This window comes from Thalia democratica, chromosome 7 (genome assembly GCF_965202585.1).
Source record: "Thalia democratica chromosome 7, ktThaDemo2.hap1.1, whole genome shotgun sequence".
NCBI lineage: Eukaryota > Metazoa > Chordata > Thaliacea > Salpida > Salpidae > Thalia > Thalia democratica.
Window position 1 is genome coordinate 34,430,887 of NC_139171.1, and position 12,529 is coordinate 34,443,415.

General features: G+C 24.9%; 1 protein-coding gene across 1 annotated transcript; it reads right to left on the reverse strand.

The window, feature by feature from the left end:
• Window positions 1–3,670: 3,670 nt before the first annotated feature.
• Window positions 3,671–9,795, reverse strand: LOC145840137 (rhomboid-related protein 2-like). The gene is made up of 9 exons (XM_082947279.1): window positions 9,710–9,795; window positions 9,348–9,371; window positions 8,929–9,084; window positions 7,731–7,919; window positions 7,354–7,496; window positions 6,021–6,133; window positions 5,123–5,223; window positions 4,530–4,590; window positions 3,671–4,102 (listed from the first exon to the last, which is right to left on the reverse strand). Exons 1-9 carry the CDS (start codon window positions 9,749–9,751, stop codon window positions 3,870–3,872), a joined length of 1,062 nt encoding a protein of 353 aa, XP_082803405.1. The 5' UTR covers window positions 9,752–9,795; the 3' UTR covers window positions 3,671–3,869.
• Window positions 9,796–12,529: the final 2,734 nt, after the last annotated feature.

Here is a 12,529-nt window from a genome sequence, read left to right on the forward strand (position 1 = left end):
TTTAAAAAAAAAAAAAAGCTTTTTAAATTTTTGAAGTTCTATTATTCTCCTTATCAATAAGTTAAGATCTTTAAAAAATAAATCTTTATTAATTTTAGTACATTGATAAGTTCTTATACTTAAAAAAAGATCCATCATTTATTTAAAGGAAAAAAGTATATTCAAACAAAAATTTATTCAAAGCATCTAACAAAAATCCTCAATTAAAATAACTATAAAGTTTTTATATATTGAAATGTCTAAAATGAATTTAAATGGCAATAAAAAGTACATAAGTAGTTTTACAAATTAAAATGGGATGAAGGTAGTTTTCCTCTTTTGATTTTAAAGACCGGACAGGATTAAGTTTTAGATAAACAAAAATAAAAAATGGTCAGAACCATCAAAAAAATCAGTCTCAGTCTTATGCAAACACTTCGAAGAGATCTTTTATTTGTTAAAAAAAACAAACATTTTCAGTTCTGTAGAAAAAAAATATATATGCTAGCAACTAGAGAAAACTAAATAAATAAAAATATGGAAAAACAACAAAACTAAACTAAACCATGAAGTAAAAGACCAATTTGCTCTAATTATACATTGTAATAAATTTCACAAAAAAAAACAGAACAGATTGAAAATGCATTCACAGTCCAGTTTTTAGAAAGCCCTATAAGAACTAATACAAAACAATGGTGATTAAAAAACTAAGGCAAAAATTAATTTAAACAGTGTTTTTAAGGAAAAGTTTTACTATAAAATTCAAAATGTTATCAAAAGTTTTTTCTTTATCAAGTACAATATTAGGTGATTTTTTTAATTGTTTGTTGTTTATAGAAATAGTTTTTCTTAGTTACAGTAAACAAAAATAATTTCCTAAAAAGTCGATTTTTCAGTTTCTCAAATTGAAAAAATTAATTCAAACTTTACTGACTAATCTCAAATATAAGTGTTCTATTAATTTTGAAGTAAAAGTATAAAAATCAATATTTTAGTAAAAAGGTAATTTTTATTTTTATTTAAAATTTTACTAAATATATTTAATTTACGGTATTTAGTTTTCTCTAGTTGCTAGTATATTTTTTGTTTTCTACAGAATTGAAAGTGTTTGTTTTTTAATAAACGAAAGATCTCTTCGAATTGTTTGTATAAGACTGAGACTGATTTTTTTTGATGGTTCTAACCATTTTTTATTTAAGTAATTTTACAGTGCAATCAATCAAGACTCGTCAAATGAATAATTAAGAAGTAACTAAACTACTAAGGTTAAGACAAGACTTTTTACATTTATCAAATGTTTTACTAATAAAAATTTAAGTTACAAGAAGATATAAAACTTAAAAATTGTTAGTTTAAACACCGTTTTTTAATTAAAAGTATGATCTTGAAGGTAAACCATATGGAGAAACTTACAAATTGATTTCACCGTGCGAACTTTACTCCATATTAATGACATGAACGAAACTATAAATATCAAAAATAAAACAAACTAGAAATTAAAAGCTTGAAAAATTTAAATAAAATTTGTCCCATAAGTTAAAACATTTGACAAAGGTGATCGTAGACATAGAAAATATGATAAGTTAAGTTCTTAAACTATTTTGATCAGAATTAGCTAACAAAGTAACACTGGTGTTGCAGAGACCGAGTTGGTACAACAATACAAAGAATATTTGAGAATGATTGTATTTTTAAATATGGTCTCGTAGGCAATTAATACAATTAAGTGTTTACCACAAAAACCAACTTCATGGAAATCTTAATTACTACTTTTTCAACTGGAACTTAACCTGAATTTAAGGTTCTCAAGAATTAACTTAAAAAATATCAAGTAGATTTTGATATTAATAAGCTGTACGAAACTAAACTTTGAAACACTTCTTCATAACATGTTAATGCGTAATAAAAGTGTAAAAGAGGCTTTTTCATTAATAAATGTTTATAAAATTGTCTAAATGTTTATAAAAATACGATCATTAACTCCCTTCAGTTTTAAATTTATACAGTTTAATTAATAGTTTAAAGTATGTTGGGAAAATTGAGTCAATGCTGATTACTAAAGATTACCTTTTTTCTCTACGACTTATCAATTGTTTTAAAGATAGAAATAAACCTTTTATGATTGAAAAATTATACTATTTTGTACTATCTTTTATCCTAAAGAAAAAATTTAATCAAAGAATCAACTCATTTGATTTCTAAAGATTTGAAGACAAACTTAAGATTTTATTTGTAGAAAAATAGATTCAAATTTCAAAAACTACCAACGATTAAAGCGTAAAAATTTTAAGAAAAAAACATAGCGTATATATTTTAGTAAGATCTTTGCCGCTATTTTCTTATTTCAACCACAATTTTAAAAACTATTTAAACGTAGAAATACTCACTAGGTTAAATTAAAAAGTTCTACTGTTGTTAAAAACTTTTTTTTTTCTTAAACAATAAATATTAAACCTTATTTTCAAGTTTAAAATTGTTACTTAATAAGGCATTGTTAATGTGCTTTTATTTTAATGCATACATTTTAAACCATATTTAAAATAACTGTTTTAAATAAATACCAAAGGAAAGTGACCTTTTTTAGATTGTTTTTTTTTTTTTTTTACCTTAAAAATATACTTTATTTTATGATTTTTTGTTTTGAGCTTGTATAAAATCTTATAGTATATGCAATAAAACTTTTCTAGTTGTTTTATCTTTCTTCACTTCAAAAAACTGAAGTTTTGCTAATTTCAAACAGCTAAGGAGTACATAGAGATATGTATTCTCTACAAATAAACTTTTTTTAGTCTAGCTGTTCTAGTTTTTTTTAAATAGTTAAACAATCAGTAATTTTAGAACAGAAATACAGTTAGTATAACTGTTTTTCATTATAATACTACTTTAAAGATCTATTTTATAAAGTTTTAATTACCATTTCGATACAAAAATAAAAATCTAACAAGAAAAAAAGTGTATTTCGTTTACCCCTATACTAATTTTGGTAACTTATTTTGGATTAATTAAGAATAAATATTAGTCTTAATCTACTAGTTAAAAACATATCAGTAAGCGTATATTTATAAATTAGTGGTAGTCATTATCACCAATACATAAAGTTTAGAGTGTCAAACATACAAAAAACAAACCACATAAGTCACCATTTTTTTATGCAGTACGAACAAAATTTTGTCATCTTTAATAAACACTGGTTTTAATTTAAATTTTTATTATAATTTTATACGTAGTTTATATTTTGTAAGAATTACATTTCACAATAGCTATTAAAAACCTTATGTACATTTTATCCTAAACAAATGCAAACAAAATGTAAAAGCTTGTATGATTTTATTTGTTTTGGTGTAAAGTTTTGCTTTGAAAGTAAATCAGATATTTTTAACAATTATATTAAAGTAGTATTATTAAGATGTATTAAATGCATTTAACTAAGTATTTCACGTTCACTTAAACTTAAAATAGGTAGCAGGATAAAGAAATAGAAAATTTTAACATTATAGAAAACCAAAATAAAACACTTGAAAAAGTTATTCAAAGTACTCAATTCATTAAAAATTAATGTAATGAAAAAAAATAAAACTTTGACAGGAAATCATAAGTCACAGAGTTCTCAAAAAAGTCTTATGTACATCGACAAAAAAATATTGAAGAACTAAATTAAAATTTTCATTAAACCATTATTTGTTACTTTATACAAAGATGCTAAGTAAGAGCTTCAAAAAAAATTAATTATTATAAATTAAAAGCTGCATCATAAATATTTTTATTTAAAAAATTGTATTTTATTTTGTTTATTTAAAAAAAATACTTTATGTTTTCTCAACAAAAGTTGAACTTGGAAGGCTCCGAACAACAATATTTATAAATTAAAAAATACCCTTTGCAGAAACTTTTTACACGGGGCTGAAAATGTTCCACAGAATGCCGAAGAGCATGAAGGCGATGTAGACAACCACGGCCACCCAGAAGGCCACCTTGTCCCGCAGGTTCTTCTTGAAGTTCAGCAGCACGATCACGCCCATGGACAGTCCGGCCAGGGCTCCGGCCACGTGGGCCACGAACGACACCTTGGAATCCTCGTCGGTGGCGAGGCGCCGGTACACCGAGTAGCCGAAGTCGGCGCACACTGTGAAGTGTTACAAGTAAAAATTATATTTCATTGTAAAAATTTTTTTTCATGACTATTTTAAAGCTCGTTAAAATTTAATGTTTTTGCTAACTTGTGTTTTTTTTAATGATATTTTTGACTTTTATATGTAAGTTTAAATGAGTTTGAACAAGTTTAATAAGCCATTTCTAAAGCTATCGATTACAGTGGTTTTTTAATCTAATGGTACTATTTTTATTAGTAAACTATTCCTTAAAAAAAAATTTAATTTTCAAAAAAGGAAACTAACAATTAAAACTTGAAAACTTTTTAAACTTTTGAATTACATAGTAGCTTTGTACATTTAATCTTACTGTAAAAGTTAGTATTTTAACTTCAAAATTGCATGTAACATAAGAATTTCTTACACTAATCAAGCTGTTAAACTTCTCAGCTATAAACTTACAAATTAGAAGAACAAATGCAGTTCTTGCAAGTGAGCTCAGTTTGTGCATAACATCGCCATTCTGTATAAAATTTAATATATTTTTATGATCAGTAAACTTTGTGTCTTGTTGAAACTTCAAAAGCTTTAGTATTGAAAATACTTCTTAAGACATTTATGTACAACTTTATATGTATAAAATCAATACTTTAAAATACAAATCTGCTAAAAGGATATTTTTCATGCAGTCATATTTTTATATATCCAACGAAATAAAAAAATAATTTAAAGAAACAATGCTCAAGAATCTAAGATAATTTTAAATTACTTTATTTTTAATAGAACTTGTTTCTTAATAGAACAACATATATGTTTAGTAAATCTTTCAAGTACCTGATATAGTTTTGAAGAACTTGAAAAACATTTAAAATGCTTATAAAAATGTTTTTTTTTATGACTAAATAATTTTAAATGTAGTTTTTACACTAAAAAATAGCAATGCTTTATTTTTACTGTTAGTTTTTTAAACATTTTTAAGTTGAAAGTTTTTATAAGTTTCCACTATTTATTCTAATGCATGTTTTAAGAGTTTAATAAGTATAACTAAAACAAACCAATATGACATTTGCTAATTGGGCGGTGAACAAAGCGTAAACTCCTCCGCTGGCGCCCACTAGTGCCACGTATGGATCGAATATTGAACTTGCAAGCGAACCTTGTTTTGTTATAGAAATTATTATAACTCTACATTACAATATTTTTTATGTTTAAACACTAATCTTCATATAAATACTACTTTAATAATCACTTAAAATTGTAGTGTGGTTCTATAAATATCTCTACTTTTTTAACACTAAGAATGTTTTAAATATAAACCACTTTATTTTCTTTATCAGAGACAAAGGTAAGTTCCTACTTTCACAAAACTGTGAAAACTTTCGCCTTTCCTCGTTGCTTTTAGAACTTTTGTTTGTACAAAAAGCTTTTACACTTCAATTGCTTTCACAGCGTTTTAGTTATACAACGCTTTGAGAAAATAACTTTTAAAAGGCTTGATGACAAAACGTTGAATAAATAATTAAAGACAGAAACTTTTTAAAAAAAGATTTCATTACTAGTTTTGGTTATAAAACTTTTAAAGTGATACAAAAATTGCATTACTAGTTTTGGTTATAAAACTTTTAAAGTAATACAAAAATTGCCAAAAATATAATAGTTGAATGCCGGCAAATAACCTCGAAATTACAGTTTAAAATGCAGCATAAGTGCATTCCATCATACAACAAGTATGACACATTGAAAGTTAAGGTAAGAAAATAAGTATTATTCATTTCAAATTACAAAAATTTCTTAAATCATTTATTTTGAACTTGCTTTGAGGTACACTTAATTCATTTTTCGACTTATAAAGTTAAACAGGTATTAGTAAAACACTGGTTAAAGACATGCATTTGCTTTACAACAAGAAAAAAACTTTTAGATTTAAACTTTTATTCTATAAGAAGTTCAAACCTGCGACTACGCCCGCGATGTAAATTGCCCCCACTCTTATTCCCCCGTGAACCATCTCTAGGGGAATACCCAGGAAAAGCTGCACGAGTACGTTGAAGCCCACGTGTTCCAACCTGTTGCGTAGCAACGATGATTTCACATGCATGATTAATCGCGGAACTTTGAACTATTTATAGTTAATTAGGTTCCTAAAAGTTAAGTAGGTTGTAAAACTAGTTATATTTTTAATATTTTTTGAAACGTTCTAAAGAAAAAATCTAACTTTGTTAAATTTTTAACCTTTAATTTTTTGTAGTGTTGAATAAATAAAATAAATACGCTAAAGAGTAAGAAGTTCAAGATTATTATTAAACTTATTTGATCACTTAAATATAAGTTTTTTGTACTTGTGCTTGTATTTTTATCGTGTTTGTATTTTTTTTATACACTATATCTAACAAGTATTTTTAATAACTTTTATCTAACCCTTATAATAACTTAAAAAATAGTTCTACAACAATTCTTTAATAGTTAATCAAGTACTTTGGAATTTTCGCTAATTTAACAGACTTATTTAATTTAATCAGATATAATTAGAATCTAACTATTAAAATTAATAAAACTTTATAGTAGTATAAATAGCCTTTTCTGCCTTGCTTTATAGATTTTTTTAATTTGTGATCATTTCATAACGCATGAAACACTCTGTTGAATAAAGAACTCTGAGTTTGAAATTGTCTCATTAATGTTAGTATTTATTTGCTCCTTTTTAGTTGAGCTCTTTTCTGTGGAACTTATAATCTTACCATTAAACTTATTTAGGTCACATTTATATCAACTTATCAAAATAGAAAACAAAAACAATTGTTTATTGACATACTGAATAGTAGTTTTTTGTAATCAATATGCAGCGTATGTAAAAATTTGAAATATTAATTCAAATTAGTAACTAAAATCATTAAAAAGCAGTCTAAAAATATTAGTTTTGCTAAAATATTTAGCTTTAGAAAGAAGAGTATATTAAATAGTAAACACCTATGAACATTTGTAAACTGCATATTAAAAAAAAGTTATATAAACTAAAGTGCTTATACTTTAAACAAGCATATAACTTGTTTACATTAAATTTAAAATAAAAATATCTAAGCTTCAACAGTTTATTTCAAACTTGTACACTTATAAAAAGAAGTGTTTGTTTAGGCGTGTAAAAGTTTTTGTTGGCACAAACACGTCACTTTTAAAACTTTTATGAGCTCATTACCATGTTTGTTTTAAAATGGAAAGAGAATAGCTAAAAGTATTTATTTTTTTGATTTTTTAATTGTTAAAATAATCTTGTATAATAAAAGCCAACCCAGCATGCAGGAACATGTACGTGAAGAACCTCCAAACTTCTTCTTTGCGCTTGGGGTCGAAGATTAGCGGGTTGTTCATCAATTCAAGAGGAAAACTGAGCCAGTTGTTGTACAATGCCGCATAGTATATGTATATTCCGAACTGAAAAAAAATTTATTTAGATTTTTTTAAAATTTAAAAGATTATTTAAACCTAAGTTCTTTTTTTTTACTTTGATTAGTCTTAATTGTAAAGAAACTTTTGTTTACATTAAAGTTAAATCTAATAAATAAGACTTTTAAAATAAGTGAATTTACAAAACAAGCTGGTACAAAAAAGCTGGTAACTTTAAAACTTATTTAACTATTTAAAGTACACACTATGACGTCACAGTACCTCAGCGAGGCTGATGAGGATCATGAAGAGGGGAGGCGGCATGCAGGAGTACTTCTCGTAGTAAACCTCCTGATCCTCCTGCCTGGGCAGGATAAACCTTCCCACCCCCCTCACTCCCCTCCTGAACATTGTGACGTCACTCTTGCTCACCCCAGCCCCTCTCGCCGTCTCCTCCGCATCCTGACTCTCCTGATTTATGAGAAAAATGTTAGTGTAAAATTTTAATTAAAAACTAAAAATAGAACTACACAAGTTGTTCACGAATAATTAGCAGAAAATTAACAATTTAAAAAAATATTTTAAGGTTAGAAATTTTATTCTTCTCATGTTTGTTGTTTTTTTTTTTCGTAATTTAATTTTGTTCCACATTTTTTTTAAATACAATATGTATATTATAGATAATAATTAAGTTAGTACTTGTTTTTTCTCAAAACTAAGTCATTTAAGACAAAAAAAAAAAACAACTAAAAGCGTTAAAAAAGAGTAAAATAATTTTATTTAAACTTTTATTCAATATATTGAAAAAATTTATCAAAAACAATATAACAATCTGTTATAAGGGAAATATAAATTGAAATATGACAGTTGGTTTCATATGTAGTTGGTCACCTTATTAACCTTTAATATTAAAAACGGTCATAAGATTAATATTTAAACTGAGTGAAAACTATACTTCGATATGTCTTATGTTTATAAGTTTAAAAGCATTTATATTTTATAAACAAAAATATTAGCAAATTTCATCAACTCCTATTATATTTTATCTTATTTTTATGAAAATACTTTGTTTTAAAGTTAAAATATTTAACAATTCAGTTTTTTCTATTAACTAGCTCTAAAAACAGTACAAAAGTAACATTTATTTATTTTTTAAACCTTATTGAGTTAGATATAAGCATATAAGTCACATGTTCTAATAAAATAAGAAATATTTATAAGTAAAGTTATCTATATTTCTTGCTATGTATTTTTTGCTCATGTTATAAATATTCTAATAGTAATTTATAAACAGACTATGCATTTGTTCAGTGTTCAATCATGCTTAGTAAGAATTTTGGTTCCTTTGTTATTAAAACCACATAATTCTAACATTTGAAATTATATTTTTACCTTAAACATGATGCCATGTTAACCTAAAGGGTGGATTTAAAAGGTAAGCTTGTTCTAAACAAACTTTAATATTTCATTTGTAACTAACCAGCCTTATTATTTCTTGCTTGCTTATAAATCCATCCTTGTTAGTGTCGGCGTACCTGAGTAGCTTCTGAATGGTTCGATCACTTAATGTGCTTCTGTATGCTTCTATGATCTCACCGAACTTCTTTACTGGTATTTCTCCGTTTGCATTTACGTACTGGAGTAAAAAAAAACATATTTGAATATACGTAAAGCTTAAAATAGATTTTTATGATTTATTTTAAATATTTTTATGTTTCATTTTATATATTTTTTGTTAAAGTAAAGTAAGCCATTTCAAACATAATAAAAACAACTTTGAACTATAAAATATAAGATCTATTAACTAAAGTTTTATTGATTTTAATATTTATGTGGTACAAAAAAAATTCTTGATAAAATGTTATTTATTTAAAGTTTTATAAATAATAAACTACTCACTTGGTCAAATATCCATGACAATGTCTGTTTAAAATTTGTTTTGTTTATTCATTAAAATTCTTTACTAATTTAAAAAAAAAACATTTTTAACGATTTATGTAAAATAATTGTTATAAAGTAAACTGTTTGGTTTTACAATCTAACAAAACTGCAACTTTACAGTAGTATTCTCAGTAGTAATGATTTTATATTCTCTACAAATATTTACTCTTATTTATTTAGAACTACTAAAGTACTTTTGAAACTAACTTTATTTTTAAATCACAAAATTTTTTATAATAAATAAAACCCTTATTGACACAAGTTGTCTCTCTTAACTAACAGAATAATTTTAATTTAATTATAAATAATGTCTGACTTACATGATCAGTTTCTCCTAGTTCTATATCTTCAGCAGAAGGCATTGTTTAAATTTATTTTTAGTTTAATTATTTTCAAGTTAGTTCCTGAAAAATAAACGAAACAGTTTAAACTCAAACTAGTTTTAATAAAATACAACTTTTTAGAAAAGTTGAAAACTTTAATCCAGTTGTATTTAGAATAAAAACTCAAGATAGTGCCGGAAACAATTTATGGCAATTGCAGTTACACTTATAACTTAGCAATCAGTTCAAGTTCTCACAGATGGTTTATGCTGACTTAGCTGACAATTTTGCATTAGACAGCAATTTGCACTTGGTGCTATCGTTTTGCAGTTGATAAGCCAATATTACTCAACAATAAATGTTATTACAATTGATTTCAAACATAAATTTGTATTAATTTTAGTTAAAAGTATATTTTTATTACATAATATTTTTTTTTTTTTCTTTTACGCTTTGCAAGTAACTAAATGTTTATAGATTTATAAAAGGCATTTATTTTTCAGCTACCTAGTTAAACTAAATTTAAGCTTATACTAAAAATTTAGTAAGGATACGTTTAAAGTACATTCTTAACAGTTTTGTTAACTTCTGTGGTTATACTTTCTAGGTTACACTAAACATAGTAACTAGAGCAAAAATTGCTTAAAGAAAGTTTAAAACTTTTGTAACTCTGGCTTCAATTTAAACAAACTGCAAATTTTTAAACATTTTAATTTTAATAAATATTTTACTCTAGTTTTCAAAATTCTAAACTATAGTTTGTATTAAAAAATTTTGTTAATAATTAAAACAAATTAAGCTGTAAGTTGTTTTAAACTAATGATTTTTTTTGGCTTTTTCATTCTAGCTTAAGGTAATTAGTAGAAACTTTTTATACTATTAAATGGCTATGACTAAGTGAACACAAAGCTTTTTTAAATAAAAACTTACTTTTACTTAACACAAAAGCTTAACTAATCCAAGTACCTTACATTTTGTTATAACACATTGAAACTACTATAGTCCGAAAAATTCAAATAAACAGATAAGTTTAAATTAAACTATTTTAGGAATAAGAAATTTTTTTTTGACTTTAGAAAATCCAAGTTAAACCCAATGTTCTGTTGCTTAAAATTTACTCCTACGTCTTATATAACATGTAAAAAGTGTTTTTTCCTTTTCTAGTTATTTTTATAAGTATTAAATTTCAACGTCTTTTCAACACATTTTATTGTTTACAACTGAATTAAACTACAAAAACATAAATCAAGTATAAGTCAAAATAAAAGGAAAGTAGTTGTTGCACACATGATAGTTTTGTCTTTTTACTTCTTGAAAGCAAACAATTACTGTGCTTTTCAACAATATCGATTACTTAAATTTCAAATTATAAATAGTATTCACATGATATTTATTCACAAAACTAAACTATATCTATGCCTTTTATAAAACAAAAAAATATTTTTTTTAACTAACATTTTTAAACTCTACTTAAATCTGAATATTTTTTTTTAAACTTAGTCTGTTTTTTTCATAAAAAAATATAGTAAAATGTGTAAACATATTTAAGCTTATGTAAAACTAATTTTATAATTAACTGAGATATGAAGCAATAAGTTAATTATAACATTAATTTTTATGTACAGTTTCTTTAAATTTGCTTTTAATTAAAAACAGTTTAGTGTAATTCAATCGTTGTGCTTACACAGTTAAATTGAGCAAAAATGCTACTTAGCTGCGTTTTAATTTTACTACAATTATCATTAAATTATGTATAAATAAATACTTTTAAAAATTATGTTTTTAGTTAAAAAAAAAAAAAATTCTGCTGTGTGCAATTTAAAAAGCAAAACAGTGGATGTAAAAAAGTTATTTTAAGCATTTTAGAGCTTTATAGACTTTAAGTAAACTAATTTTATTTAATTATTTTTTATTTACTACTTTCTCTAAACTACAGCTTGATTTTATTTGGTAATAATGGTTTTTCTTTCTGTTTTAAAACACTTGTTTATAAAGTTTACTACTGGCTTAAATAAAAAAAGAAAAAATAAACTAACTAAACAAACTTTTACAAAAATCAAAACTGCTATGTATTTTAAAAAATACAATAACTAACCAAAAAACTTGCAACCAATAAAACTTAGGCAACTGGAAATTAGCAAAGTTTATTTTCAGTTCTTTTTACTTCACCTCACTCAAAGCTATCTTCAGTTTTGTGCGCGATATTACAAATTGATAAAAGTAAAAGCACTCAGGCGTGACGCGTCTCTTCTCTCACCTACAGCTTGTGTTTTGTTTGAAATTTTAAGTGGCTAATTGTTACAAGCCACTTACGCTCTACAAATTTTCAATAGGTAATCTTTATAATATTTTTTTATGCGGTAAATCACTCAAAGTAAAACGTTGTGAGACATGGGAACTCATTTTGTATGCCTGACAGGAAGTTTTTGTCAGTAAAGTAAACTTTAAACCAACCTATTTAAAAAACCCTTTTGGGGAGTTGATTTTAATACTAGCTTCAAAGTAGTCTGAAAAACTACGTTTAGTTGTGTTTAAACTTTTTTTTAAGGCTTATTTTTTATTAGCAAAACTTTTTTCACTACAGTTACTTTAAAGAACCTATATTTATAAAATTTTTACCTATGAGTATAGAAATAGAAGAGTATAAGAACTATTTTAAACTAGAAATATTGTAAGGAACAAGTTAAATAAAACATTTAGAAATAAATAGAGACAACGATTCTGAAACGATTATCTTTAAACCAAGAAATGTGAAAATAACATAAGTCAATTCTACTTAGATTCTTTTTATTTGATAACTTAAGTGCGGTTTTTTAG

Coding starts and splice junctions, on each gene's coding strand:
- LOC145840137 (XM_082947279.1), bottom strand. CDS start 9,751: ATGCCTTCTGCTGAAGATATAGAACTAGGAGAAACTGATCAT. Junction 9,372..9,709: donor AACTAGGAGAAACTGATCAT/GTAAGTCAGACA, acceptor AATTTTAAACAG/ACATTGTCATGGATATTTGA. Junction 6,134..7,353: donor TACATGTTCCTGCATGCTGG/GTTGGCTTTTAT, acceptor GCTACGCAACAG/GTTGGAACACGTGGGCTTCA.